Here is a 27942-nt window from a genome sequence, read left to right as displayed (position 1 = left end):
CCAGAACGAACAGAAGAGGACAATCAACGGCTCTTTCAGCTCTACAAAAGCTGGATCTTGACGGAGAGAGACGGCAAGGCGCGTCTATAGGTATATCGGTTCGGCTACGAATATCCAGCATAACAAGAAACAGGAACGTCGGTGGGTGTGTTGCCTTTGCGTCAAGCAACGGCGGATTTTAATGGACCAATGACAAAAACATTGACGTCACCGAGGGCGGGCGGGACCCATTAATTACCATTGTTGGACGAAGTAGGTTTCCATTCCACGAATTCCACAATATGGATCCATTTCCATAATGGATCCATTTCCACCCATTCCACATCGAAATTATTAGTCAGCATCCATATCCACGCCATATTCACAAATGTGTCGTGGAGTGTCGTGGATTTGAACCCTGAGTACTTGGGTACCCAGGTCGAAAGATAGGCGAAACCCGGCGTGTACTCAGCACCAGAGTCGGGATACGACAAGAAATACAACGCCAGGACGATACCAGCCCATCGCAGCGCCGTTCCTTTTGTTGTCCGTTGGAAATCTCCCCCGCGACCCTTCGCGCCAGCAGCCGATGGTGGCAGATCTGATGAACGACGAACATCATGCTCTGAAAGCAACATACCGCCCAAGAAAGTCGCCATGTCCCATCGTCCGATGAAGAGACTGTACGCCGAGAGGAAGCAGCCGATTCTCGTTCGCCATTTGGCCTTGATCGCAGCGGTGCCAAGAAGGAAGATGTAAATGACCATCGAGCCACGGAATTCCATTGGGATTGTGAAGGTATGCGGATCATAGCGTGTATGGTAGTGACCGAAGTTGAAGGGGTTGGCCCACTCGGCGTAGGATCTGGTAAAGTTCTTCATCGCGTATGTCAAGTTTGGGTGGATGAAGGGATGCTCCTCCCATGAGCCTCCCATCTGAACCCAAGTAAGGTTCAATGGGTTTGTGGCATTGGTGGCATTACCGAAGGTGAGATCCAGATCATCTTCGTCATCGAGGTAGCTGAGAGCTGCGAGTCGCTCCATGCCAGTGGTATCCTTGACAGGCTTGGTGGAGTTGGTGTCATTCTTGGGGAACTGAGCTTCATACTCGGATTCCAAGGTGTAGAGCTGAGAGGGTCCGTACGATCGTGTTGTGTGATTGACACAGAGGAGCATATCTGTCCATTCTGTAGTGTTTCCTTCAGGATATCCAGTGGTATTGCGAAGATACGTGGTGGTCTCTATTCCCAGGTAATTAGCAATACCTGCTGCTCCTCTCACAGCGGTGCCGTTAGCACAGAAGTTACCCTCAGCCAAATCAGCATGAGTAATTGTCGCATTGATGTAGTGAGAGTCGGGACCCTTGTAAATGGCGAACTCGGACTTGAAGACACCGATTTGAGCTAGCACAGCGACAAGGAACATGCTGATGGTGGGAGGAATATAGAGGCGAAAGACACGTCGGAAAACAGACGAGGCAAGCTTCTGATAAGCAGTATCAAGCTTGCGCTCATGAATCAAACGGAGAATATGGCGGCAAATAACATAACCCGAGATGGCGAAGAAAATGGCAACCATAGCACGTCCACGATGCAAGAGACAAATAATAGGCAACGACTGCAGTCCCCAATACGGCTCAGGCGCGCGGGGAGGGAACGCGCCATAGCCTAACATAATAGCAGGCGTCCATGGCCAGAAGAAATGGTAATTGAAGACAAGAAGACATGCGATTCCGCGCAGACCGTCGAGGCATCTGATCTTGTCTCTGTTGAAGCGCGAGGCTGGGGCTGACGATGAGGGCTTATCTTCGTGCTCGGAGCGAGGCAGTAGATCCGGCTGTTGCCCGCCCATGCTGACGGATTGTCTTGATCTAGCGATTGGAAGCATTCATGCGCGCGCAGTGATGGGGGCTTCAATTGGCGCGTGATGAGGGGGATGTTGTATGTGAGTTTGAAATGACGAGGTGAATCAAGGGAGGCTGAAGTCGTACAGAGTGTCCTTGATACGATCCATGTTCACGATTACTAAAGTGAGGTAAGATCTGCAAACGGTCTAGCCCGGTATAGTAACGACGCCACAACAAAGTTACGCCGCAGCAGCCACAGTGCGGTTTATTCTTGTAGGGTAAGCTGCCACGCGACAGTTAGACTTTGTAACGCGTCGCCGACAAACTTCATAACATCTCGACTGAACATAAGGAGATAACATCAGCTAAAACAAATGGCAAAAAGATGTAGAAAGAGCAAAAGAAATGCGTAATCAGGGAATCGAACCCTGGGCTCCCCGACGCTGCTCGAATGGCAACGGAGAATTTTACCACTAAACCAATTACGCTTAGCTGACTTGTTTCGAGCCAGCCAGATTAGGGTCCTTGAAGCTCACAGAATCTGCAGGTGACTGGCAACTTTTACTGCCATGCCATTGTCTATATTTTCTTCTTCCTAAATGTCATACGTGAGGGCCGCGTCATTTGGAAAAGAATTAAGAGGAAACCCTTAAAGACTCTTTAAGATATATTTTAATCCTCTGTTTTCTCGGTTCAATACTTCAGACCAAGTCTTTAGCACTAACTGCATAATGCTGAAATTTGATCACTTACCCTGAACACAGCAAAACTCTTATTCCGAACACTCATTTTGACGATGTGTCGCGAGCAATGCAATTGATCATTTCATCCCCGCGATCATTTATAGTATTTATAATTTAGGGTATAGCAAATCTTTGTCCTCGCAACTGCCCTCGGGAGGAACGTTGGTGTACCAATTCAACGAACACGTCAAAAAAAGAGAGCATGTTAGATACAGCCCCAATGGCCAGGTTCAGGATGCACGATACGAGCTTGGCCAAACACCTAATCAGCTACTATATTATGTGTTGGGCAATCAATTTTGCCACAGCCCGGGGTCCGACGCGCTGAGGCATTTCTGGACAAACACAGAAAGTCAGCACAGACTTGATTTGAAGCCATTTTAAGTGAAAAAAAAAGCAAAAAGAATGGGTTTGCCGTCAGCAAGACTCGAACTTGCGTTTTCAGTGCTTTCAATAGCCACAAACTGATGTACTGACCCCTATACGATGACGGCTTTGTTGGTTGTTGATGGGACCCCGGCCGCTAATTCTGCAACTTGATGGCTCCATGACCCACAGCCCCGTTCACGGCCAAACTGCTTCACGACAAACAGATACCGTTTTGACAGATGACTTTCCTTGTCTCTATTCGCATGCACTCGATGTTTGCTGTCCTTATATGTTGTATGTCTAGTTAGCCAGATATACCTCCGCTTGGCAACACCAACATAAGCACATGAAAACCCTTCCTTACCATCGAACTTCTTCTCTTCAAGTTCTCATGGTCCTTTTTCGAAGATCTTTATATGTATCAGAGGCACAGAGACTGGCTTTCGAAAACCCACCGCCACATGAGCCAATAACCGTTGTGTTGAAGCGGTAGTGACAAGTAATTAGCACATCCTGCTATCAAACCCATTGCCATAATCATTCCGATCCCCACGCCCTTGGGCACGCTTCATCTCGTCTTCCCTCCGAATGCTCGTTACATAGCTGCTGAACCGATTGCACATCTCCAGTACCTTCTGAAAATGGGCCTTAGTGACAACTGTTACCAATGCACCATCATAATCTGGATCTTCTTCACTCTCAAACTCTGCCAGCGTGATAGCTGTCTGCAACGCATTGCGAATATCCCGTCCGTTAAGACTCGTCTCGCCAGCGGTCTCAAGAACCCATTTCTTCGCGTCTGATGCGATCTGTACCTTGCCAGCACGTTCGCGCACCAGTTTGCGGAAAAAGCCACTCCAGACCTTTCGCCTGGTCTCTTCGTCGAGGGCCTGATATCCGATTGCCACGTGGACGCGTGAAATGAAGGCGTCGTCGATTTGTCCAACGCGATTGGTAGTCAGGAACAGCAGACCTTTGAAGTATTCCATTCGTCGCAGGAAGGCTGTAGATGGAACGTTACCTTGCATCACCGAGACAAAGGCTAGGCGGAGAACTTACCTGATACCAGTCCGTTTCTGGCGAGGTCTCTATTTTGCCGTCGTTCGAGGAAGATATCTGCTTCATCAACGAGAAGCACTGCGTTCCAAGCTTCCGCAAGATCAAACCATTTCATAAGCTCGCCTTCAACGAGTGTTTCGACCGTGCCGATATCAGCCACTGTGAGAGCGAGGAGTGGCCTGTGCAACCATTCAGAGATAGCTTCTTCGTTTCGTTAGCTAGTTTCAGTCTGGAAATTCGCCGCTGACGTACCGACTGTGTAAGTCTTGCCGACTCCTGGGGGACCTAGGGAGAGATTGTCTGTTAGGACTGTAAGAGCAAAGAAGATTTTATTAAGGAGGAGATACCATGTAGCAGTATGATCTGCCCCGATCCCTTCCCCTCAATGAAATCCGCCGACCAGTGTCTTGTCTCACTATTCTGGCGATTCGAAAGAGCCTGTATGGTCTTCAACTCATCCTGGGCAATAATGAGATTCGAAATACTCTCATCTGATGGCACGGACTCTTCAACATAGTCGAGAGAGATCAACACTAAAATTATATTAGTGCCATTGTGAGGACAATCAAGAGAGGGGGATGGGCCTACTCCAGTGCTTGCGTCTCAGGCCATATGCCAAAGCGTTTGGGCATAGCAAAAGGAGTTGGTGCTCTGTGAGTTGTTCCACGACGTAACCGCTGATATCTACGCGAATAATGTCGAGGGGACGGTGCTCAGGTACATTGTCAAGCCATACCTGCATCTCCTCCCCGTTAACCATGGCGTCGTTGCTGTTGGCCCGTCTGGATACAGGGTTCGGGAGACGGTTTCCAGTATCTTTGGTGGTGTAGAAGGACCTATCATTGTTGATAAGGATCCCATCATACTCCTGGAATCGGGTTGAATAGTCTCGAACCTCTGGAGAAAGGGTCCGGTGGATGTCAGATTCCGCACGACCTCTTCGATGGTCGATAACCACCTTTCCCGTGTACTGTGGAGGCGTCAGTGGCATATCTACCGTTTCTCAGCAAGTTCAGGCCTCACATATTGGGCCGTATGTTTGATGGGCCCCTTGTAATCCACGAGGAGATTGCCCCGTCGAAGCGCCTTGATGAAAGTTGCAGCGCGGCGTAAGATCCTCCCACGTCGCTCGCCATCGTCGTGCGCATCCCAAATTGAAACTGGACACACTGGAAGACTAACTACATCTCGGAGACCAGAGTAAGAGTTTACGCTTGCAGAAAAGAAGCCTCTTCCAAGGCTGGAGCCATCACTTTCAAGCCGCCAGAGGTCGACCAGCCAAGACCCGTCACTCCCGGTCCCCCACACCCTGGACGCAGAAACATCAGCTCGTCTGACGCCCATCACAACTGCAGCATGCGTTGATCCGTCAACTTGTACATAGACATCTGTCCCGGGTTTGAGAGGATACCAGACCATGTCAAACGCGACCTGCGGGACGGAGCTGGAAAGATGCTCTTGACATGTTAGGATGGACTCAGTGTAGATTGGCCTGAGAAATTCCATCAAATGCTGTGAATGAACGACTTTCAAGTCCGTTCCTTTATCCATACGTTCATCCTCAGCGTTGCAAACCGTTGGACCGTTAGTTTCGTTGGCCATGGCTGCGATAGCGTCAAAATGGTGAAAAAGAACAGCAAAGGGCTCTTCAATCCTCAGCTCTCCTCCTTTTGAGTCATCCAACAACATCTCATGGAATGATGGATAATATTCAACGAGGTCACAGAGGCCCTCAGCAAGGAACGGGGATTCCACCACGAGATGTCGTCGGGAAACATGCTTTGGATTCAACAGATCAAGGCAAGGCGAAGCCACTATTTCCGGTAGCCTCTTCATTTCCGATAGCCTATCCTGATCAATATCCGCTTGGACAAAAGTTTCAATAGTTATGACAGGTCCATTCCATGCCTCGGGTTGTGGCACATCCTCATCTGTTTGAACTGGCGGCTTCGTGGGGGAAAAGCCAATGGAAAACTCAATAGGTCGATCATCGACGTAAGTCAGGTCAGGTCGGTGTAAGTGGAGATCCTCGCTGCGAGGTTTTCCAAGGCTCTGGTAGACTCTGGCGTTCCAGATAATGGCCGGCCCGACAGGCAGATGCTCTGCATCTGAGTCCTCACGTTGTCGGAGCTTGGGCAGATCAATCACAAGGTTTCTCTTGATCTCACCGCGGCGAAGCGTTTCTCTTTCGTACGGGTATCCAAAGCCCACGTCCACGTCGTCACCATCAACATTCAAGTACGGGACAGTAGGGTAATGTCGCGAGCGTTGGCCGTCAATCGGGCGGGGCGGGCCCGAGGCCGCCGCTGAAGACGGACTCACAGACTTTTCCGTCGCGCCCGTCTCAGACCTAACTATTGATGCCATGCGTGATGAGATTTGACGGTATGGCTTGAGCCTGTATTACATAGAAAGCAGAAAGATTCACAGGAGTTAATCCTTGATTGATGCTCTTGCGATGATATCAGCAGAGCGGCGGAGAGGGGCAGATGATGATTATGGCCCTTAATCAGGCTGTAGATGAACAGGCCCACCCCACCATCATGCAGTGTTCCCATGAACACGTCAGCAAGAGAGGAGGCGACTCAGAAAAAGAAGATTCAAGAGCATTGGAACCCAAGTAGCTGGTCCCTGTTTTGTCTGAGTAAGGAGTGAAGGAAAACCGCTATTGCAGGCGTGATAGCGCGACTTCCCAGCCCTGTTTACCATGATAGGTGAGCCACGCTGAGAAGAAAACCGTTACGGACAAAATAATGAATAAAGAAGGGGGTGGCAGGGGTTATGAGACAGGGCGAATCGACCAAGGGCTGATGTACATATAGATTGGACCTTGTCAGCAGCTAGCCAACGTTGCCTGCGGTACATCTTTGACAAGGAAGGATATCAGACTTTCTTTCATTGACCTCTCGACCTGTCTAAGCCATGAATAGATTCACGAAAGCTGAGCCCAGCAAGGGAATCACCAGGCGGTTCAGCGATGATGTCGTGAATTCCACGCCAGCAGAACCCCTCGGTCGCGCTCTTGCGGCCAAGGTGGCGTTTGACAGAAACCGAGAACGGTTGAGGTCGTCGCCAGATGAATGGGACCAACTTTTGTTAGAGGGAAGGGAACTGGCGAATGGCTGTGTTCCAGACGAAGAAGCGGTTTTGTTTGAACAGAGCCGGAGGCTTTATGCGGCATGGGACAAATTTCGACGCGATCTCCCCAAAGACCAGCAGATGCAACTCGACGGACGCGACCGACCAGACATCAGTTACCTCGTGGCTACCGTCAATAAAGCCTCGGCGACATGGCAGTCGGACCGTGAAGAAAGCAAGTTGGGAAAGCTCAAATCCAAATTTCACAGCCTTTGCGAGACATGCCACGACCACAGCTCACTGCTCGCAATCGTTCCAAAAGACGACAAGTATGTCACTCTACTAACGGGGTCCCTCTCAGCCATCGCTCAGGCGACAATTAACCACCAGAATATCGCTGAGGGGGTAGCCGATACGCTCGACGATCTAAGCCATGATATTGATTTCTGGAACCGGCAAATGATGGAGCACGGAAATATTCCATCACTTCGTCAGTATATCCAGGAGCTTTATGTCATTGTCTTTGAATTCTTCACCGACGTCTTCAACAAATGGTCCAAGTCTGGCTGGAAACGTTTCCTCACCAGCTTCGATGATGGTGCATTCAACAAACTTTTCACTGCGAAGAAAGATCGAATGTTGGCTATCGAACGTCGCATGGAACGCCACGTCAGCCTCGACTTTCGACACCGCACCACTGTATCTTTGGAGATGGTGATTCAGAATCAAAAGGAACTCTTGTATCGTTTACCGAACCAACTAAATGAGCAAAGATTATTCCTCGGCGAGTCCCTCCAACAGTTGCTAGAACAACAACAACTTTTCATTATGGAACGGCCCCAGCTAGCCTTGGTCACAAGCATGATTGAAGGAACAGCGGAAGAATGCTCTGATGCGGCAGTCAGTGATGCCAATGAACCACCATTCTCAGAACTGGAGGCTCGCTCGCGCCCGAAAGCGCATTACAGGTACAACCGCGCAGAGATCCAGGCAGAGCTAACCAACTTCACCACTCAATGGAAGAATCAGGTCGAGCATCTAACAGAGGCTGTCACGCAGTCATCACTTCTCCAAATTGATAGGCATGTGCACCATCGCCTGCAAACGTGGCTGCGAGATCTTAGCTCAAGCAATTTCTGGATTCAAGGCCCTCATGACGTCTCACGACCGGGCCAAAATTCCATGACGGCGGTATCTCTAACGGCTCTGGCACGGAACCATAACATCCCGTTTGTCGCTTATTTTTGCACGTTCACAAATCATGACGCCTTAGGAACGTCCAAGAGAGCCTGCCTTGCGGCATTCATGGCCTCCATTGTCACGCAACTCGTCCAACTAATCCCAGAGAGGGGTTATTCCCGGGTGGACCTATCTCCTGCACGCTTCGCTGCCCTCGCGCAAGGGACATTAGGTGTGGCCGAGACGCTCCAGCTGGTCTGCGATGTGCGTGAGCTAGGCCCGAGATTGGTGCATGTCTTTATAGACAACCTTCAGGTATTGGAAGACCGGTCCAACCAAGCTTACACCAAAGACTTTCTCAGCATTATAGCGGCATTATGTCGCCTGAACGGTGGGGACCGGCTCCCAGAGAGTGCTGCCGCACCGGATACGAGCGAGTTGGTCTTCGGAACCAAGATTTGCTTCACTACGGAGGGATACGTGGATGGTCTGGCGCAGGCCGTAGAACTACAGTTACTTGATAAGGTTGAATTTGATCTGGAAACAACTGAGCCTATTTCGATGGAGGTTGGTGAAAGACTTGAATGGGTTTCATGAGAAGAGAAGCCAATCTTATATGCCCCGTAGATTATTGCTGCTGGTTACAAAGGAGCAAGACTTAAGCAACAGTCGAAATTAGCCATTCAGCAATCCAAATAGGGCTATATTAGCGTGAGCTGGTCCAAATCAAGCACGAAGAGTGAAGTAAAATAATCTGCGCGGAATATGCACATTTACCGCATCTGCGGGAATCACAATACCCTGAGTAAAAGTGATGAAATTTATCCTAAACAGCAAAAGACTTAGGTAAATTTAGTGTAAATTTAGTGGGTCCTTAGACTAGTTTTTGGCATTTTGACCTAAAGATAGAAGTTCTTTTGCTCCCTGAAGATCAAGTCGGTTTCTTCATCCTTACACAAACACAACTTAACTCCTCTATCTCCTACTCAAATCACAAATAGTACATTTCAACTGTTGATTAAGTCAGATGGAAATCTACGTACCTGGGTAACCTTAAGCGTCAGTGGCATCGCCGTCGCCCAAAGACTTCTTCGAAGGAGCACCATCATCTGAGAACGGACCAGTTTCCAAGGCTTCATTCCACTTGGAATATGTTCCTTCAGGAATAACACCTTGCTTCCCCAAGTCCTCGAGAACGTTCAAGATCCAGCGCTGACAGAGCAGTGGAGGAGCTTGCCGCACAGCGGCCTTGACCTTCTGCCCATCCTTCTCGAGGACCTCAGCAATCAAGTAACGCTTCTCGATACCATGGCTTTCGACGTGCTTGGGCTCAATGACAACTTCATACGGCTTACTGTGCATGGGTCCGCCAGTTACATGGTGGAAGATAGCATGAGTGGCGTTTTCTTCTGCAAACATCAAGATCCAGTGTCGAGGCTGACTTTGACCGCGCTCCTTTAAGATTGTGAGATGGAGGTTAAGTGTACTCATGATGGAGGATGGAGAGGGATAGTAGTAGATGTATAGTTGAGCTATCAGCACATAGGCAGAAGCCACTTGCGAAGTATATGGTTCTATATGGATAAGTGACAATTCTTATTAAATATAGCCTGTGTGAATTATGTTTCATTTCGATGTTCCGTGTTCTGAGGTGCTGTCTTTTATTCTACAAGTTTAGAGCTTTACATGGTTAACGTAAACGCCGCATGAATATGCTTACAAGCTTGATCTACTAGTGTACACTTGATCAGGATTCAGACTTTATTCACTTAAGCATCAACAAACAATTCTCGGTCCACGGTGGATGTTAAACGATAACTGAGTGACGATACTTCAGGAACAAAAGCGCCAAGAGATTTACGAGCCTTCATCAATAGAACCCAACAACAACAACCCATCGATCAGAACTAAAAAGTCTTGGACACCACCAACTAAACCCGTACTGAAACCGGCCGAACAAACTCAGGCCTCATTGCCATGTGCATGATCTCCTCAAGTCCATCACGGCTAACTCTTTGTCTCGGTAAAGAGTTGATCATTTCGAAATATGGTGTCAGGTCACCACCTACATCTGGAAACCTAGAAGGTCGCCGAATATCTTGCATGGCGACCGCACCAGCGGATATTCGAGATGTTGCAATGTTGGAACTGTAAATTGGAACTGTGAAATCTGCAAAAAACTTGTGTTAGCTGAGAAGGACATGGAATATCACGTGTCTTACCTAGTTGAACATATCTCATGATGATCTGGTGTTGCATCGGAAAGCTACGGCGCCCGTCCAAGGTGCCGAAGAAGATCCCTGCCTGATTGCTACCTCGAGGATCTCGGGGGTCATGATGGGCTTCAACGACGCAGCCGAAGAACTTCGCTTCCCAGTATCGGCCAGATTCACCAGCTCTTGGACCTCGCGGAGTGCCTGGTGGATGATTTATGACAGGAGGCGTGAGCCTTTCAGAATCTCCGAACATGAATCCCATAAGCATATGCACAAGCTCATGAGCAACAGAAATGCTGAGCAAGAACAATATTTTCTGCAGTGCTTCAACGTCTCGTAACTCAGCTGCGTTCACGGCACTGTCCACAACCTGGTGTAGACAGGGTCAGCTTAATACAATGCAATTATCTCGAGAAACCTACACTTTTGTTCAGCCGGAACATTGCAGCCCATTTTGGATTATAATCGCCTATCTGGGAACCGAGAATGCTGGGCCAATCTACCCTCTGGGCCAGACCCTCACCAGTGATCCTATCGCTGATGATAATGTTCGGTGGCTCGGCGCGGCACTTGGCAAGAAAAGTATCAACAAATCGACGAGCTTCATTCAAGTCTGTTTGAAAGTTGCTTTTCGGGATGAATGTTTTCTGAGCGCGACGGTCAGAGGCGCGCCAGGCGTCTGAGATCAGCATTACCAGAGCTTCACGGCCCCGGCGAGACTCGAGCATAGACATCCCCAAATGGAAGACAAATGCCGCGACACGGAAGGTTCTGGACGACTGTGGCAGATCCGGAGTGTTCACAGGATCAGGTTGGGATTGGTCCAAGACGCGAAAGTTGTTGAGACCGCCCCCCTCCTCCTGACGAGGACGAGACCTGGGACCACGAAACGACATGGTTCGAAAAGACAAAATGGCACAAAGAGATAGGTTATAACGTTGTGTGTATTGGTGAGAGTCGGAATGCAACATATAGTGTATGTGGCCTTTCGTTGATTCATTGGGACTACATTTAATTTATATTTGTAAAATGTTAGAGCTGGACATGAGAGCTCGATGGGATAGCCGCCATAAATTTAATCGATTATAAATCTTCCAGTAGGAATCGGGGACTTGACGCTGTATAATTGTACAGAACCAACACTGTTTCGCAAATTATGGTGCAATACCAGGCGAGGCTGCCCATACCGGGAATGGCTATCCTGGGCACTAACTCTCAAACAGTTCCCATCGGCCCATTTTCGTTTTCCCGTTGTTGGGCCAAGAGAACCCGCGATGGATCTTTAATTACACTATGAAGCTTTTTTTTTTCATTTATTCTTTTTTAAAGAAAGAAACAATCCTTTCACAGTTCCACAACTGGCTTGTATGACTGGGACTTGTACAACTTCCTGGTATACCAGAGATAACATTATGCGTCTAGCGGCAATGCATAGCGACCAGAAACACAACGTTCATGTGTCATTTTAAGCTCAGATTTTGGGTGCAAATTTCGAGGCCCGCCCAATGGTTCGCACTCGAAATCGAGCCGCGCGACAACGTCTTTGCCCCGAACAGGCTTCGCTGCTGAACTAAGTTACAGCAGAAGACAATCCCCTGTCAAGCGAGATATTTTAGTGGCATCAGCGCTTAAACAAGGCGCTTATCACTTCTGTTCAGCGCCGATTGGACAGGATCCAACCCCAGCGAATCAACGGAAACAGGCCTTGGAAGTCAGGCATTTACTTTCGCCAGCAGTGTTGTTGCCCGCATCTCTCAGATCCAGCTTCTCCCATATCTCAGATATGCACGTTTCCATCAAAGTTTCACCTTCACAAACGTGGCCCCAACTATTAACATCACCGTTCCCAACCGATACACTTGATAATCTACCCATGGATCCCGACAAGTTAGAAGCGCACAAGGAAAAGCTCCGAGACATTGCGCGCACCGCTTATGACAGTCGTGTGCCGTTCAACAGCATCACTTCTGAACGTCATCGCCAAATATTGGACCGAGCCATCAGAAATGTTCTTTCAACCGAATTGGCACAGTTCACATACGCCCAGATAATAGATGGCCTCCCAATTGCGGATGTTGCCTGGGACCGTCGACTTCCTGGCATTATGGGAGAGCATATCATTGATGACCATGAGACATTGTGCCCTGGCGCTTTGGAGAAAGCACAGGAGTACTACCAAGAATGGGATCCTTCGAGTCTCAAGTTTGATCCTGAAGTAAGTCGTCCCCCCAGATTCATTGACTAAGATCTTGCTACGATATCATCATGAGCTTGATCATTTTGATGTCCCTCACTAACAATCCCTTTAGACTCTAAAAACCTTTCAAAAGGCCGAACCTAGCTCCAAATCTTTCAACATGCGCTTAATCGAGTTGGTAGCTGTTGCTTTGCATCAAATAGCAGTTTGGCTACATAAGCTTGAACCTCATCTCCATCAAGGAGATATTGACGCCGTCACATACTGGGAGATGCCGCTATCAGAGACGATGGCTCGATTCCCTCCTGGGCCTACCCTTTTCAGTCATCACGACTATCTTGACGACGATATATATCCAGAAGGGGTAGCTGACATGGTTGGCTACTGGGCTGAGGATCGTATTCTAGGCGGCGTAACTGTGTTTGATCGGCGCCCCGAAAACCCGGATGAGATACCCAACATCTACTTTCATCCATGCCGCAAAAGTCAAACAATACGGGTATACCAACTACGAGATGAGCAGCAACAAGCTCTCTTCGACTTCCTACTGCAGGATGAATCATCTCCATTGCCATCACCCCTTCCAATTCTTGGTGATAAGCAAAACCGTATAAGAGTAGACGCGCCGAGAGCACTCACACACCATCACATCTACAGAGACATTTGGGAACGAAGGCCATTAACCATCATAGAGATGAGGATATTTGACAGAAGACCTAAAGATGAACCTGATTATCCCGAGGTTGGCGACATGATACGCCGCATCAATGCACAGGGCGGCATTCCACTACCACAGCCTCGTCCGCGCTCTTTGTCGCCACCGATGAGGGAGGATACTGGAGAGAAGAATTATAGAGACAGAGACTAGCTACACGAACTCAAAAAGCTCAGGGCGGTTCCCTTAGGCCTCAAGAATTGGAACTATCACCTTGACATCGCTTTCCCTTGTGAAGAATGGGCATATCATCTGTCACGCCCTTGATCTCACTCTCGCAAAACTCCACGTTAAAATGACCACTGAAGATCTCCTTTGCAAACCCCTCCTGGGGAACACCGCCCTTCGTGTCCTCTACTCCTTCGCCGAAAAGATACATAGCGTCCAGGCTTCCTGTCGCGACGCTGATATCTTTGCCGTCGGGATGCCAGAACAAAAAGGAGCCGCAGTCGCCGCAAAAGCCCCGCGCGATATTCTTGGACTTGCGATATCTTTTAATCTTGTCCGCCGAGTCGCCCTGCCACTCGATGGCGGAGACGGGGACTGTCAAAGTCGCGAGGAAAAAGCTTCCCGTTTGTTTGCGACACTGGGTGCATTGGCAGATGCAACCTAAAGAGTCGTTGGAAAGATCGTGATCTTTTGGGAAGGATATCCTGTAGCGGACGGCTTCGCATAGGCACCCGCCCTCGAGCATCTTGGATGCTGGGCTTGTTGATGATACCATGGTGGTACGTCTTGAAATAGCTACTCGTAAAACGCCTTTTGAGTATTAAGAGTTGAAGTAGAAAATAAAATGTGGTAAATGTTCATTGCGTTTATAAGTCACCGCTCGCAACCATGACGACATGTAAAGCGGAGGGCATGTCAACAGCGCCCTTCTCACTCAGCGTGTAACGTCATACTGATACTGGTATAAGACTTCTGAATTTACTGATGATACGTAATATTAATTGGAAAATGAGATGGTATTTCTTCTATCAAGATCTATCTGTATGCTCTATTCTATCGTTTCATTAATCATCTAATTCGTGCTGTATATCTTTATTTGGGGTGCATAGGAAGATTCTCCACAGCCCAAGCCCGCTGTGCATCAACGTACTCCTGAGAGAATGGATAATCATTGTATCCAATCTCTGATCCTCGGACGTAGAAAGTTGTGCGGTCGTACTTGGTCAACTCAACGCCGTGCTTGACCCTCCAGACGAAATCGGGATTCGCAATGAAATGGCGTCCGAAAGCGACGAGAACGTCCCACTTGCTGTAGTGCCCATCGAGGACCTCAGCCGCTGATGCAGGGCTGTAGTTACCGGCAACAATTACGGGTGAGTTATTATCCCAGATGTCGAGGATGAAGTCGAGGGTTTGCGCGTCAACTGAAGGGTCGGTGTCAGGAGCAAGCAGCTTGGCGGGGTCACCGCGGGCTTCGACAAGAGAGAGGTAAGCCAGAGGGCCAATCTTCTTGACTTCGTTGACGATGTAGGAGTATTGTTCCTTGATATCGGATGACTCGGCTCCTTGGAAGGAAGCATATGGTGAGAGGCGAAGGGCAACTCGCTTGGAGCCAATCTCAGCTGAGACAGCCTTGACGATCTCGAGCAGAAGACGTGCTCGGTTCTCAACAGAGCCACCCCACTTGTCAGTTCGCTTGTTGACAGAGTCGGATGTGAATTGATCGATCAGATAACCGTGAGCGCCATGGATCTCAATCATGTCACCACCAGCGTCGATGACACGTCTAGCAGTAGCGACAAAGTCCTTGATGAAGCCCTGGATCTCTTCCTCGGTCATAGCCTCGGGCGCGGGAGCACCCTCCTCAATAGGCACGGCACTAGAAGAGCGATACTTGAAGCCGCGCTCCTTCTGGTACTCAGGATCAGCAGCTCGACCTTGACCCCAGATTTGTTGCGACCAAAGTGACTTGTTTGCGTGAACACCGCCGATGACCTTTTTCCAAGCGGCGACTTGTTCATCTGTGACGAAGGCGGGTCCTTGGCGCATGCCGGTGTCTTGCATTGAGACGCCGGTAGCTTCTGAGATAATGAGGGTGCCGGGCGTTGAACCTCGCTCGGAGTAGTATCGCTCTACAAAAGGCTTGGCGACGTGGTTGTCGTCATTGCGGTAACGGGTCAGAGGGGCCATGACCATGCGGTGTTCGAGTTGGACATTGCCGACTTGGATTGGCTTCAACAGCCTGCTGTTGGGAGAGATTGTGATGGTTGTCTTTGTGACTGTCATTTTGTATGTGAATATTTGTCAAGTACAGGGCGATGAAGAAAAGGCAAAAGCGATGCTTGAAGTACAAGTTCTATGATTTAGAGTTATATAAGATCATGGTGGATGAGCTACCTGGAGCCATGGCGTCTTCTTATAGTCTGGAGAAGTGAAAACTCAAATTGAAGATCAACGTTATTACCTTGGTCACCTTGAGGGTTGCGACATGGGATTATGTCATTTTCTCACTGACTCGTTGATTTCCAACTCCGGGACTCCGATGTTGGCAGACCCATTCGGCGTTTCCCGATCCAATGGGACAAGCTCCCCTGGGTCGCCAAATCTTGTGGCAAATGGGAACATCTCCTGGCCAAATGGCTCTCCACCATTTTTCGATCCTTCAGGAACCTCGGAATGTCGACAATCGAGAATGGGAAACTCCGATTCGACGCGATGATCTTTTGGCTTATCAAGAGCTATTCTCGGCATCTAAGGGTATGACGAAGCTGGGGATTGTCATGCGTGGCAGGGTCAACACCATCTCGAATTGGACTCCAGCTTATCGTGATGCAGCCTGACCAATAGGAATGGCTCATTCTTCTCCAACAACATTGCGAGACAATGCCAAACAGTGAGATTGTAAGCTCAGACTGCATGGTCATGACCTTCGTAAGCATCTCACGGGTACTCAATCACCACGAGTATATATAACTGATGGTTCCATCAGTAGATAGAAGATCAATCCAAACAATTCAGCAATTCAGCAATTCAGCAACAATTCCGAACAGCTTTCAAACATATATTCGCCAATACCACCTCTGTTCCAACTCTACAGACTCACACTTACACAACATGTCTCCTCCTCGTCGTGCTCTGATCAGCATCACCTCTGCTTCTGCCACTCTCTTTGACGGCAAAGAGACCACCGGTCTCTTCATCACTGAAGCTCTTCATCCCTACAAGGTCTTGAGGGCTGCCGGATTTGAGGTGGACCTCGCCTCCGAGACTGGCACTTACACGCCTGACTGGCTCTCTCAGCAGCCTGACTTCCTCAATGGCGACGATCTGGCTATCTGGAATGACACCAACAGCGAGTTCCGCAAGAAGCTTGACAACATGACCAAAGCCTCTGAGCTTGACCCATCCAAGTATGGTCTGTTCTACGCCTCAGCTGGACATGCAGCCCTCATTGACTACCCCACTGCATCTTCTCTCCAAAACATCGCTGCTCAGGTCTGGGCTAGCGGTGGAGTCGTCTCGACTGTTTGTCACGGCCCAGCCATCTTTGCCAATCTCATTGACCCCACCACCAATGAGCCTCTGATCAAGGGAAAAAAGATCACCGGTTTTACTACCGAGGCTGAGAACACGATGAAGATTATGGGCGAGCTTCGAAGCTGGGGCTCCGAGATGGTCGAGGAAGTTGCCGCTCGTCTTGGTGCAATCTGTAAGTTCCCTCTCCGGGCGATGACTGAAGCTCTACTAACGGTATGAAGATGAGCGTGCCCCTGGTATCTGGGATAATTTCCATGTCGTTGATGGTCGCTTGGTCACTGGTCAGAATCCTGCTAGCGCTACTTCGACTGCCGAGGCGGCTGTAGCTGTGTTTGAGAAGCTTTGAGCTCCAGATATGCGACGGGAGGAGGAGCAAGTGGGTTGTCGAAGTTTGTTGAATGAGATGGTTCGCATCGCTAGTGTCGCGTATCTCCTCAATCATCAATGACAAGAATCCATGTAACCAGTATAATTAATCTGTGTCATTCATTCGTTTATTCGTCGTTGTCCGCGCAGAAGTGACTGAACTGCATCAATGATAGCCCAAATACTAAGTCGCAGCTGTATCAGTTGTAGTCCCCGAAATCCCTGGTAGAAGCATATCGAGATCAGCCCAAAAGTCCACATTCATCGCCATGTCCAGGAGATCGAAATCTCCACCAATTGAATCAAACTGATTTGCGACTGCGTTCGCCATTCCTCCTTGGGCAGGTGGATTATACAAGACGGAACCACCCATGGTTGCCACAGTCGTCGGGCCCGATTGCATCTCGAACTGCGCCATGACGGACTCAATGTTCGTGTGTAGGGTACGAACGATGACCGCAGCTTTGGAAGCAGCATCAAAGCTACGAGCGAAGATGTCGAGGACAGAGACAGCGAGCTTTATGGATGAGCGTACGGCTGGCGCGAGTGGGTGATTGAGATACGCAACAGCAAATCCGACCAAGGTCATCTCTGCGCTCCATTGCCACTGGAAAGCTTCATGCCAGCCGTTGAGGATTGGAGTCTTGGATAAAACCTGGTGGTTGATGTTTGTGAGCTGGATCGCATGCTGTGCGCACTTGACTGCCATTGCCGTTGCCGAACTTCCCTGCTGTGGAGCAAACGACAGAAACGGACGATGGAGACCGATGCAAAGGTGATGATACTCGAGTTCGAGGTGTAAGCGCTGTCGCTGAAGCCACTGTGGTGCAAACTGCTCGATACCGAGAATGGAGTCATCGAGGGAGTACGGGCTGCCGTATTTCCGGCTTGTCTTGAGAGCTCGGGGAATCTGCTTTGTCCACTCTGTGAGGGCTATTGTTTTTGAGCTCCAAGTATTTGCAAGATCTTCCATTGTGTTTGGATCATCATAGACAGAATGCCCTTCGGCAACCCTCAACTCATGACCGTAGAAGGTTTGATTCAGAGCTCTCGCGGTTTGGTACAACTTCGTGCGCTGCAGGTTGAGAGTGAGCCATGTAGCGTTATCTCCGATGGGAGGAAATGCCGAGCCCGACTCAATCGCTACTTCAAGGGTATCACTGGGCAGATCGGGCATGGCGTACGAGTCGCGAATGAGAAACGGGCGGCCGACCTTCATACCGACCTTCGAATCAGCCTCATAAACAGACCACCATAGTCGTCGTCGGAATTCGCGCTCGTGTCGTGGCATTGTGGGTGGCGGATCCAGGTGCAGGCCTAACATGTAAGCTGTCCGAATCGCAAGGGAAATGGTTGTGTCTGCCATGTTGTGAAAGGATCCTCCACAAACGTACAACGCGCAGAGCAAATGGCACTGAAGAGTTGAGATGGATGGACTCTCGACCTCGCAAGCCAAGAGTGCCTGCGCTCTTCGGTAGTACCATCGACCAGCCATGGTTGCATCGTTGTCTTCGAGGATGTTGCCTTGCTGACCGCATGGGAGGGCCGACGTGTGATATTGCATGCACATGGCGAGTATGATGTCTACCAATGCGGATGGCTTTCTCGGCGATCCGGCTGGTACATCGACGTACAGTGATTGATAATGCGCCTTGAAACTCGCCTCATCGACCACAGCATAGATGCATGTATGGTATGTTTCCCAGTACAGGTTGATGAAGTACCCTTCTTGAACTGGGGTGAGATAAAATCCCTCCTCGTTGACGCGCGTGAGAGGTGCCAGCAGGCGCGAAGAGTCTTGCGTTACTGTCGGCTGTCCCAACTGTTCTAAATTGCTAGCGAGGTGAATGAGCATGTGGTCGGCTTGAGCGCTGAGAAATGTGCTGAGTCGGTGGATGAAGAAGTAAAGTGACGAAGGCCCGAACCAAGCGCTGTGCGGCGATCGTGCCGGGCGAAGGTACACGCCATCCCAAAATTTCGTCTTCGAGCTTTCCTGAGTCGCTGGTCTTGTGAGAGCTGGAGATCCGCCAGGTGGTGTCGGTTCTTGTTGCTGTGAAGTGGGCGTCTCGCTATTCCGCGCCTGCAAAAGTTGAGCCTCGAGCTCTTTCACCCGCCGCCTCAGTTTATCGATCTCATCTTGCGCTTGAGGAAGAGTCGTCACAGTAGGCGCGTTATTGTTACTGCACTCGCGACCGCGCGTGCGACAGTTGAGACATGGAACGCTGTTGTCGCATTTTATCCGCTGGAGTCGACAGCCATCACAAGCTCTGCCGACTTGTTTTCGCTTCCGCCTAATGAATCCGAGTGTTTGGTGAGCTTCAATCGCTCTAGGGTCTGGCTCACTCATCGGTAGAAAAAGAAGTCTGCAAAATCTCCAGAGGTGTTAAATTGAGTTCAAGGAGAAAATTCGGTCATCGGAGAGCGGCGCGCTCTCATTTTACTGAGATCGAGTCATGATAACAGTGAGATGAAGTCCTGGTTGGAGCGCTCTGCTTGCTGCTTATTGAGGGGCGCGTTGTGATTAGCTAATCCGATTTCTGCCTCTCAGCGCTGAGCGCCTGGAACCTGGAAGGCATTGTGAGCCAGAGAGCATGGGGATGCTCATTCGAAGCCAGCATCTTCTAGGTTCTTCAAGAACGAGTCATAAACTGCGAATTGTCAGACACCATCTTGTGAAAGACAATTCATGTTTCCTGGGCCAAGAAAGAATGCTGGTCTTTTGTTCATCATTTGGTCATGTCCGCTGTCGGGGCGATAGCCTAGCGCGTTCCTCCAACCTTCGATGTTGACGTCGTTGATCTTGCGCCAAACGCCAGACCCTGAGAAATATTGGTTCGGGTTCTGGAAATCCGCTCGTCAATCCATAAATCACCAATTATCCGTCGTTGAAATCGGTTCTCTTCAGCCTTTCGCTCGGTCAATCAGAGTGCCAGATCTGATTGATGTCCACCTCAACCAGCGCGGATGCTGCGGACATATCCTTGGTGAGTAAGCATCGCGAAATCCCCGTCGGCATCAGCAATACTAACTACAACAGGCTGCCGCTTTCGCGGCACTGAGTGTTGAATTTGTAGTGCACCCATTCGATACTCTCATCACACGTATTCAATCCCCCGAATATGTACCAAAATACAGGAGTCACGAGGGCAAACTCCAGCCGGCCCTCTTCCGAGGCCTTTATCGTGGTTTGACGCCAACCGTCGTAACGACCATCCCGGCCTCCGTCACTTTCTTCACCATCTATGAAACGGCAAAGTCTGCTCTTCAACCGAAAGAGGGTCTCAAGCCGGGGAGTCTGTCACAAACAGCTGTTCATGCCGCCAGCAGCGCGTTGGCTGATATGGTCGCCTGCGCCATCATCAACCCGTCGGAAGTCCTCAAACAGAACGCGCAAGTTGCGAGATTCTCAGAGGGTGGCGTCCAACGCAACCCCATGTTGGCCTCGCTCAAGCACTTCGCACGGCATCCTCTGAAACTATGGACAGGATATACGGTCTTGGTAGCTGGGAATCTGCCACGTACCAGTCTCACATTCTCCATTTACGAGTATCTGAAAGGCGCTTGGCTCCGGAGGTCGAAGAAGTCCGAGAGCATAGCGGAACAAGTCAAAATCAGCGGAATCACCGCCGGTATCGGCGGCTCAATAGCCTCGCTTCTCTTTGTTCCAATTGACGTCGTGAAAACCAGGATGCGGTTGCCGGAAGTTGCTCCTCCCAGCCATCTTTTACAGCCAGAAGCATTGTTCACGTCTTCGCTAAGCCGCGAGAGAGCTAGAAAGCCCGCCGCGAGAGGCCCCGTTTCCATTGCCAAAGGCATCTTGATAAGAGATGGAATTTCAGGGCTGTTCAGAGGGGCAACTGTCACTTGTATAGCAGCTGCTGTGGGGAACGGATTGTTCTTGGGTTGTTATGAAGGACTCAAGTTGCACTATGCCCGTGAAGCTTCAAAGAGTGAGCTCATCCAATAACAATGGTCAAATTGACTTGGTAGGAATGGGCGGTGTACGGTACGTGATCCATGGATGTTCCTTTCTGGACATCAGCCATACTTGTTCCAGATAGTTACAAGCGACGTGTAAAGACAATACTCCTTCTCCCACCTGATGTCTGATGTTGAAATTACGAATCGCTGTCGACGTAATTATCACTGTTCCATAAAGCCCGATTCTCCCCAGGCGAAAAGGACGAACTATTACAAAGCTATAATCTCAAGAGAGCAATCCCTGGGATCAAAATACCTTTACGGCCTGAATTATCCCAACCGCCACTGCCGCCGAAAGTCCATTTCCTGTCGATGTCAACTGTCTTCAATTCGAATTGGAGGGCTCGATACTGGAACGTTGCACAAATATCCATGAATTTCAAGATAAAATTGACACAGGTTCTTGAAGAAGGATTTCAATTCAGCCGGAGGGATAAATCACGAACAAGAGATCTTCTTATTCTCAGTGAGGAAACATGCTAGAAGTCGGTCTGTAGCGATGCACAACTTTGCCCATTTTAGGGAATAGCACGCGTGCAGAAGTGAAAGTGGGGGTGAGAGACCAATGGTATGCCTCACCCATCAAGGAATCTTATATGGGCTAACAATCCAATAACAGGTTTTTGGAGGTAATTTGAGAGGATAGATCTTTGACATCAACAGAACGGCTTGAAACAGTAATATTAGTCTATTTCCCATGTTTAAGGCCTACCAGTCTTGCAAAACACGTAGAGGGATTCATTGCAAACGTGGCTAGCGTTGTAAACTGTTAGTGACAATATCAGCTCTGTCGCAAATTTTACACATGGCACTAATCGCTATTGAGAAATTCCAACCGGTATCTGCACCATGCGCACCAAGTATTGCCCATAATAAGATAAGTGCCAATTGATCCCCGCAGAATCATTTCCTATTGATACCCTCAACCTCCGGGTCCTTGAATTTTGATTCAAATTCATTTATCTCACCACTGTTACTTCAACCTCAAAGAAAGGAGTATCAGCAATCCGATTCTCAAGGCCAGAAATTATTTTGAAGGCAATTCTTCTCTCTTGCCTCCAACATGGCTGACATGAAGTAACGTCTAGCATCCATTTAAGAAAGTCTCCAGCTGACAAAGTAAAGAACAGTCCTACCTGAACCAGTGATAGAACACTTGGATGAACCGGAAAAAGCACATCATGCGTCTACAGAGAATTTGTCGGCAGGAAGCCGAGCCCCTGGTGACGGCAAAATGCTGAAGCCCATCAAAAAGCTTGATGCTCTCATTTCACACTTAAATCGACTGATGCATACCCGGGAGAGCCATGATGCTCTGATCCTCTTTCTGGCCTACGCAGCACATTTCCTGGCGACGGCACTCGAAACACCGATTCCTGAGAGGCTTAAAAGTTGGGTTTTCGAATGCAGCAAAATCTTACTGAGGATTGTACCGCCAAGACTTTTGTCACTCTTATCAACTTCCAAGTATTCACCAGCGATAAGGTCGTTGTCCGCCAACAAAACTCTGGTCGCCGAGCGATTCAGGGCATTGTCGGATATTCTAGACGACTGGCAGATCATTACCAGATTATGGGGCTTGTTGGCGACATGGACGGATGCAAAAGAATTTCTGACCAGTTTCACATCCGAGAACGAGAGCGAGGGAAAGAAAAGCAACCCACGAAGATATCTTGTTCAGAAAGCCATAAGAGCTACATATATCATGGGACTCTTTGGTTACTATGGCTTGGAAAACCTGGCGTGGCTTACAAGACGCGGCGTTTTCAAGTGGACAGACAAGACCGAGTCAAAGCTCATGGTCTGGTCTCTCAAGGCTTGGGGTGTCTACGTTATGTCGGAGATGGCACAACTGCTATACGACCGATCGGAGAGCAAGCGTACCGGAGAGGAGCAAGATGAAGAGACAAGGGCAGAATGGCGGAGGAAATTTGTTCAGGTTCTGCTTTATGGCCCATTGACGGTTCATTGGATACGAGAAGGGGGACTGTTTCCGGAGACGATAGCTTCCTTTATGGCGGCTTATACAGAGTTCATAACGGTCAGGGGATTATGGAAAGAAACTGCTGAGATTTGAAGAGGATGGGCCAACTTACAGCTGGGTTTGAGGAGTTAAGAATTCTATAGTGTTGCATTAGGTGGTTCAAAAGAAGGGCTGCGAGATAATCATTGTCAGAATAGTCATGAGTGACAGCCTATGAGTAGTCGAAACCGCTTCTGTTATCTTGCCGATTTAGCGGATGTAGAATAACACGCAGCTGTCCAAGGTTGGTCCGGTCAGCTCAGACATTACCATGTAGCTAATGATCTGCAGCTACCCCGATCAAGGCCTGGTCGCAGTCAACTACCATCGTCAACGCCACATTCACCACCGTTGCGATCACCAGGGTTTGGAAAGTCTGAAAATAGGAATTGCCAATCGTTGACGATGTCTCATGCTAAGGCTTGTGAGAAAGCGGCTGAGGATCCTGACAAGGAACACGTTGCCCGCGCACGCCACATGCAGGCTAGTTCTTCTTACTGGAAGAAATATGCTTGGCATCATCCCAACTACATGAAACTTCAACCATTGGTTAGAACTTCATCTCGACAGAGACAAGAGATATCTCGTCACCCAGAGCCTTGTTTTAACTGGTTCCAGCAGGCCTCGAAGACAAGACAAGACACACATTTTCAGCTTGCAAATAAGGCTCTGGCATATCGCCAATCACGCCCCCTCTGCTTCAACCGCATACTACTGCATACCTCCGAGTGGCCTTCTCATTGGCCTTTCTGGGCTCGAAGGCACTGAGTGCGCTCTTCTGCTCGTTAAGGCCATGCATGTTTGTAATTTCTGGTAACGCCACCAACATCTATTTATGGATCAAGCACGAGAACGAACCTGAAAGTGACGGCCGCGTAAGGCTTCTTCTATCACTGTATTTCTCCTGATCTTCTCGTTTTCTGACTATGTTCCAGTTCTCCCCGCAGCCTCCTAACTGCTCTCTTGAGACTTCTGTAACTATATACACCTTAATTTAAAGGCAGCGATAAGAAACATCTACGTGCATCAGCGATGAGATGGCAGAGGTCTATCACGCGTTGAACGGCGGTGGCTTGACAGGCTCCCCCCCTGACCCCGCAATCACAGAGCTACCAAAACCTTACAACAGAGACATCCTCAAGCGTCAGACCCTAGGCACTTACGATGTTTGTGGTTACTATTCTATCCCCGGGCAGTGTAAGTACACAAATTAATTCAAAAAACAAGCCCGGCTAATCATGAGGCTCAAGTCTGGGTCGTGAACTACTGCTATTACTCTGGCGTTTCAACTACGACCTGCGCAACCAGTAGTAATCACATTGGATGTGATGGATACGTCAAGACGAGGTGCTTTACTTCATCGTCTTGCACTTCAACATCATCAAATGAGCTATGCTGGTGGGTAAATACCAATAGCTTGATGGTGTAATAATCAACTAACGTTCAACTAGCCCTTCGGGATGTGTTACTGCGATTTCAACTGACAGTGACGGCGATGAGCTCACACTCTATCCGTTTTGTACGAAAAAGCATATGGAAGTGGCCATGTACAAAGAGCTGAAGGGCGTAACTGCCAGCATGGAAACATCATTAGAGTCTAATTCCGAGTCTACAAGTTCAGACGGCCAGTTGACCGCAAAGACAGGAACGACAGGAGAGAGCAAGACCCAAGAGGCTGCCTCATCTGCCGAATCGAGTTCGTCATCCGGACCAGACACCTCTTCAAACTCTTCTGCCACCGTAGGAGCCATTGTCGGTGGTGTTCTTGGAGGGCTTGCCCTCCTCGCCTTGATTGGCTTCGGTCTCTGGTTCATACGCCACAAAAAGCGTCAAGGAGGTAATGGAACTCACGTGGTTGCAACAACAGATCAGCCCCCAGTCATCCCCTACTATCAGCAACAGCCTGTCACCCAGGCCCAAGACGAAGCGAACTACCAGCCTCTGGCGTCGGGCATGTCGCCTGAGACAAAGGCGTACTCACCTTCTGCTAACTTGCGAGGTTCGGCTTTCAATGAAATTCAATCTTCCCACCATAATAGCCCGAATCCAACTGAATATTGTTGAAAGAGGAATTAAACGGTGGCAGAAATGCACAACTACTTAGTGCGATATCTTTGGATCATGTTTAGAGAGATTTCAGGCGAGACTGGCGAAGTAGCAACATGGTCATGACACATGGTATCCGAGAGTGAATATACGGGGAGCTGTATAAGAAACAGAAGCGATAATATTACGTAAGCTGGTCCTAATGATGGTTTAGTTTCGTTCCAAACTATGAGTATTCCTTTCCATTGAATTACAGGTTCTGCTGTCAATATTGGCAAAGACATTACAAGATCCCGTCATCTGAGTGGGTTTAAAACAGTTGACAAGACATTTTCACCACCACCAGCTCCATATGATCATGCCATTGACTTTGACTTTTGACTCTGAAGCCTCAAAATAATTACCGCTAAGGTCAGTATTTCAGGATAGATTTGGGATATACATGGAGGGGGCTGGCTTAACCTTGAGCGTGATCTACCCGAGTATGTTTTGCAGAAACACATAATGTACGCATAAGTCGATGACATGGTTGTATTCAAGACCTGTGTGGCTTTTATAAGCCCCAGCGACAGGTCTCAACTATAAATAAGACATGTGGTCCATAGTTTACAAATTATATTACAGGGTTTGGCCAATTAACGCAATACAAATGCTGATAAGAAAACGTAGATTATGACTTTCACGTTTTGACTGCTTTCAAGAAATATAAGATGATGCATCCAATTCCCCAGCCAAGACAATCCCGCTCAAAGTTAGAGTTATCGCACCTGACGCTCGGACTTTTCACGATTTGGGGATTGTAGTGATCACAATGCGTCTCATTCTGGTCCTCTCTGCTCTGCAGGGCGCTGCCCTTGCTCAAAAGGACGAAACGCATACTAGAGAATACTGCGAAACGAGAATGAGCAGAACCCCGGCTACTGATGCACATACTGTCACTATTCACACGAAGCTCGAAGTGACCGCGACCAAACCACGTTGCCTAAAAAAGAACAAACATGAAACCTACAAGATCACCCTAGGTCCTGTCACTACCACTATTGTTACCAGGTCCATCTATACCGCCTTGGTTACCGCTCCCCGAAAGATTAAAACACTCACAATCACAAAAACCCGTGAGTAAGATGTGGTCATTATCTTTATATCTCATCGTCTAACGGCCCACAGGCACCGATACCGATGTGATGACTCCCACCTTCATGAAAACTGACACGACGGTTTATACCAGCACTTCAACCCTTACGTCAACTGTTACAGTCCCAACGGTCTCCGGGTTTACACCCCTTGCCTCGGCATCCAGTTATGTTTCTCGAAAGCGAAGTCTATCCAAACGAACCTTGCCCAGAAGGAATGCTTGGGAGGACATTGCGCATGTTTTCCCGCCACGAGTCTTTCCTCGCAAAGTCAAGCCCAAGAAGCTAAAGGGCCCCTGTACCATCAAGATCGACGCCGACGATAAAAAGCATCCCGTTGAACCAGCTCAATTCCGTGGCATGGGTCGCGTGTTATAATACCCTCCAGATTACCAAAACCACAGATGTTAAAAGTTGTATACCGTGGACAAAAGCGATTACACTTGATCAAAAGAACGCTACAGAACATGAAACCACTAGAGGATTTGTTACGAGTACAGTCACTGAAGCTGATACCACAGTGACTGCGAACGACACTACAACGACAACTTCGACACTCACTAAAGCAACTACAACGAAAACCACCACGGAAACTGAAACCGGTACGTCTCGGATTCGTGCTTTTGTGGTCACAAACCACTTACTAACCATCATCACCATCTAGTGACTCGAACAGATCTTGCCCCAGCCGAAAGCTCCTGGGCTGCTTGCAACGCTGACAATCTCGTCAATTCGGCAAACGGCGGACATGGAATTAATGCAGTGAATCTTGGAATGAACCACTACAATATTCTTCCACTACTCACTGCTTATGACTGTTGTGTTCAGTGCCATCAGAAGCGGAATTGTATCTTTTCCGCTGCGTATCGTGACGCGTGCTACCATGTCATTGGTACTGGCTGCCTTCCAGAGCACGCGTTTGGCACAAACTTTACAACATTTGGAAAACTACTCCCTAAAGATGGACCTACGCTGAGTAATGGCCCATGTGGCCATATCCAGAACGCTGGAGATTCTGGGTGAGATGTACAAGATGTTTGTTGCTTGAGGAGAACATGGTGGCATTAGGTATAGATGATTGTGCATGAACATGAACTGTCTTTTACTGTAATGTCGATGACCAACAAACAGGCTCTTATAATTGCCTAAGATGGACGGAATGTCGGGGTATCGGGACACCTGTAGCAAGGGCTCCAAGGACATTAGTATCAACATCTTCCCTCCGTGTTTAGTTCTTCGCCGGCGGCCAAGTCCGAGCGTGTTCTCCCAAAATAACGATATCCGTAAAAAATCATTATCATAATTTCCACGGGACTTCGGCACATAAACCCCACCAGCCGGCTACTAACCGGCCGTAACCTCTCCATTCGCCTCCGTTAAACTAAACCGTACTTGGAAAGACCAGGCGACATCTACCGAGTCATCGAGTAAGAGTCTCAGACCTGATAACAAGGGCGGCTCTAAAATGAGAGTGAATCACGTCCTTGGCTCTGACAAGGTTCGCCTAATCTTTGCGCGCGCCCCAGG

General features: G+C 48.9%; 16 protein-coding genes and 2 non-coding genes across 19 annotated transcripts; 8 read left to right on the top strand and 10 right to left on the bottom strand.

The window, feature by feature from the left end:
* Window positions 1-230: 230 nt before the first annotated feature.
* FOXG_09874 (uncharacterized protein) lies at window positions 231-1865 on the bottom strand (the record flags this gene model as incomplete). Its single annotated transcript, XM_018389098.1, has 1 exon — window positions 231-1865. One exon carries the CDS (start codon window positions 1863-1865, stop codon window positions 231-233), a length of 1635 nt encoding a protein of 544 aa, XP_018247297.1.
* Window positions 1866-2230: 365 nt separating this feature from the next.
* Window positions 2231-2312, bottom strand: FOXG_20172. The gene has a single exon. It is a non-coding gene; the product is annotated as a tRNA-Gly (tRNA).
* Window positions 2313-2979: 667 nt separating this feature from the next.
* Window positions 2980-3061, bottom strand: FOXG_20171. The gene has a single exon. It is a non-coding gene; the product is annotated as a tRNA-His (tRNA).
* Window positions 3062-3169: 108 nt separating this feature from the next.
* On the bottom strand, window positions 3170-6449 carry FOXG_20170 (uncharacterized protein). The gene is made up of 6 exons (XM_018400437.1): window positions 5019-6449; window positions 4584-4965; window positions 4343-4528; window positions 4248-4280; window positions 3996-4199; window positions 3170-3939 (listed from the first exon to the last, which is right to left on the bottom strand). The coding sequence occupies exons 1-6, from the start codon at window positions 6360-6362 to the stop codon at window positions 3440-3442; spliced, it is 2649 nt and encodes an 882-aa protein (XP_018247296.1). The 5' UTR covers window positions 6363-6449; the 3' UTR covers window positions 3170-3439.
* Window positions 6450-6551: 102 nt separating this feature from the next.
* FOXG_20169 (uncharacterized protein) lies at window positions 6552-6650 on the top strand (the record flags this gene model as incomplete). The annotated part of the gene is made up of 1 exon (XM_018400436.1): window positions 6552-6650. The coding sequence occupies one exon, from the start codon at window positions 6552-6554 to the stop codon at window positions 6648-6650; it is 99 nt and encodes a 32-aa protein (XP_018247295.1).
* A 267-nt stretch (window positions 6651-6917) lies between these two features.
* On the top strand, window positions 6918-8874 carry FOXG_09871 (uncharacterized protein; the record flags this gene model as incomplete). The annotated part of the gene is made up of 1 exon (XM_018389097.1): window positions 6918-8874. The coding sequence occupies one exon, from the start codon at window positions 6918-6920 to the stop codon at window positions 8847-8849; it is 1932 nt and encodes a 643-aa protein (XP_018247294.1). The 3' UTR covers window positions 8850-8874.
* A 431-nt stretch (window positions 8875-9305) lies between these two features.
* Window positions 9306-9743, bottom strand: FOXG_09870 (uncharacterized protein; the record flags this gene model as incomplete). Its single annotated transcript, XM_018389096.1, has 1 exon — window positions 9306-9743. One exon carries the CDS (start codon window positions 9741-9743, stop codon window positions 9306-9308), a length of 438 nt encoding a protein of 145 aa, XP_018247293.1.
* Window positions 9744-9897: 154 nt separating this feature from the next.
* Window positions 9898-11364, bottom strand: FOXG_09869 (uncharacterized protein; the record flags this gene model as incomplete). The annotated part of the gene is made up of 3 exons (XM_018389095.1): window positions 9898-10422; window positions 10475-10838; window positions 10891-11364. 3 exons carry the CDS (start codon window positions 11362-11364, stop codon window positions 10184-10186), a joined length of 1077 nt encoding a protein of 358 aa, XP_018247292.1. The 3' UTR covers window positions 9898-10183.
* An 889-nt stretch (window positions 11365-12253) lies between these two features.
* FOXG_09868 (uncharacterized protein) lies at window positions 12254-13858 on the top strand. The gene is made up of 2 exons (XM_018389094.1): window positions 12254-12683; window positions 12778-13858. Exons 1-2 carry the CDS (start codon window positions 12342-12344, stop codon window positions 13531-13533), a joined length of 1098 nt encoding a protein of 365 aa, XP_018247291.1. The 5' UTR covers window positions 12254-12341; the 3' UTR covers window positions 13534-13858.
* On the bottom strand, window positions 13331-14173 carry FOXG_09867 (uncharacterized protein). The gene has a single exon (XM_018389093.1). It carries the CDS (start codon window positions 14102-14104, stop codon window positions 13574-13576), a length of 531 nt encoding a protein of 176 aa, XP_018247290.1. The 5' UTR covers window positions 14105-14173; the 3' UTR covers window positions 13331-13573.
* A 146-nt stretch (window positions 14174-14319) lies between these two features.
* FOXG_09866 (uncharacterized protein) lies at window positions 14320-15793 on the bottom strand. The gene has a single exon (XM_018389092.1). The coding sequence runs from the start codon at window positions 15613-15615 to the stop codon at window positions 14422-14424; it is 1194 nt and encodes a 397-aa protein (XP_018247289.1). The 5' UTR covers window positions 15616-15793; the 3' UTR covers window positions 14320-14421.
* Window positions 15794-16045: 252 nt separating this feature from the next.
* On the top strand, window positions 16046-19683 carry FOXG_09865 (uncharacterized protein). 2 transcript variants are annotated; one of them, XM_018389090.1, is made up of 3 exons: window positions 16046-16260; window positions 16319-17038; window positions 17088-17349. In XM_018389090.1, exons 2-3 carry the CDS (start codon window positions 16444-16446, stop codon window positions 17210-17212), a joined length of 720 nt encoding a protein of 239 aa, XP_018247287.1. In that variant the 5' UTR covers window positions 16046-16260; window positions 16319-16443; the 3' UTR covers window positions 17213-17349. The 2 variants fall into 2 exon arrangements, with proteins under 2 accessions (XP_018247287.1, XP_018247288.1); XM_018389091.1 differs by having other exon boundaries at window positions 16107-16260; window positions 16319-19683.
* On the bottom strand, window positions 16334-19688 carry FOXG_09864 (uncharacterized protein). The gene is made up of 2 exons (XM_018389089.1): window positions 17079-19688; window positions 16334-17025 (listed from the first exon to the last, which is right to left on the bottom strand). The coding sequence occupies exon 1, from the start codon at window positions 19577-19579 to the stop codon at window positions 17417-17419; it is 2163 nt and encodes a 720-aa protein (XP_018247286.1). The 5' UTR covers window positions 19580-19688; the 3' UTR covers window positions 16334-17025; window positions 17079-17416.
* A 128-nt stretch (window positions 19689-19816) lies between these two features.
* FOXG_09863 (uncharacterized protein) lies at window positions 19817-21389 on the top strand. The gene is made up of 2 exons (XM_018389088.1): window positions 19817-20216; window positions 20270-21389. Exons 1-2 carry the CDS (start codon window positions 20175-20177, stop codon window positions 21197-21199), a joined length of 972 nt encoding a protein of 323 aa, XP_018247285.1. The 5' UTR covers window positions 19817-20174; the 3' UTR covers window positions 21200-21389.
* Window positions 21390-22153: 764 nt separating this feature from the next.
* Window positions 22154-23444, top strand: FOXG_09862 (uncharacterized protein). The gene is made up of 2 exons (XM_018389087.1): window positions 22154-22290; window positions 22339-23444. The coding sequence occupies exons 1-2, from the start codon at window positions 22277-22279 to the stop codon at window positions 23288-23290; spliced, it is 966 nt and encodes a 321-aa protein (XP_018247284.1). The 5' UTR covers window positions 22154-22276; the 3' UTR covers window positions 23291-23444.
* Window positions 23445-23936: 492 nt separating this feature from the next.
* On the bottom strand, window positions 23937-24035 carry FOXG_20168 (uncharacterized protein; the record flags this gene model as incomplete). The annotated part of the gene is made up of 1 exon (XM_018400435.1): window positions 23937-24035. One exon carries the CDS (start codon window positions 24033-24035, stop codon window positions 23937-23939), a length of 99 nt encoding a protein of 32 aa, XP_018247283.1.
* A 238-nt stretch (window positions 24036-24273) lies between these two features.
* FOXG_09861 (uncharacterized protein) lies at window positions 24274-25300 on the top strand (the record flags this gene model as incomplete). The annotated part of the gene is made up of 3 exons (XM_018389086.1): window positions 24274-24433; window positions 24545-24638; window positions 24688-25300. 3 exons carry the CDS (start codon window positions 24274-24276, stop codon window positions 25298-25300), a joined length of 867 nt encoding a protein of 288 aa, XP_018247282.1.
* A 793-nt stretch (window positions 25301-26093) lies between these two features.
* Window positions 26094-27438, top strand: FOXG_09860 (uncharacterized protein; the record flags this gene model as incomplete). The annotated part of the gene is made up of 4 exons (XM_018389085.1): window positions 26094-26397; window positions 26450-26779; window positions 26937-27017; window positions 27080-27438. The coding sequence occupies 4 exons, from the start codon at window positions 26094-26096 to the stop codon at window positions 27436-27438; spliced, it is 1074 nt and encodes a 357-aa protein (XP_018247281.1).
* Between the last annotated feature and the right edge of the window lie 504 nt (window positions 27439-27942).

Source organism: Fusarium oxysporum, chromosome 11 (genome assembly GCF_000149955.1).
Source record: "Fusarium oxysporum f. sp. lycopersici 4287 chromosome 11, whole genome shotgun sequence".
NCBI classification, from domain to species: Eukaryota; Fungi; Ascomycota; class Sordariomycetes; order Hypocreales; family Nectriaceae; genus Fusarium; species Fusarium oxysporum.
The sequence above is the reverse complement of the archived record's forward strand: the minus strand, read 5'-3'. Positions and strand labels throughout refer to the sequence as shown.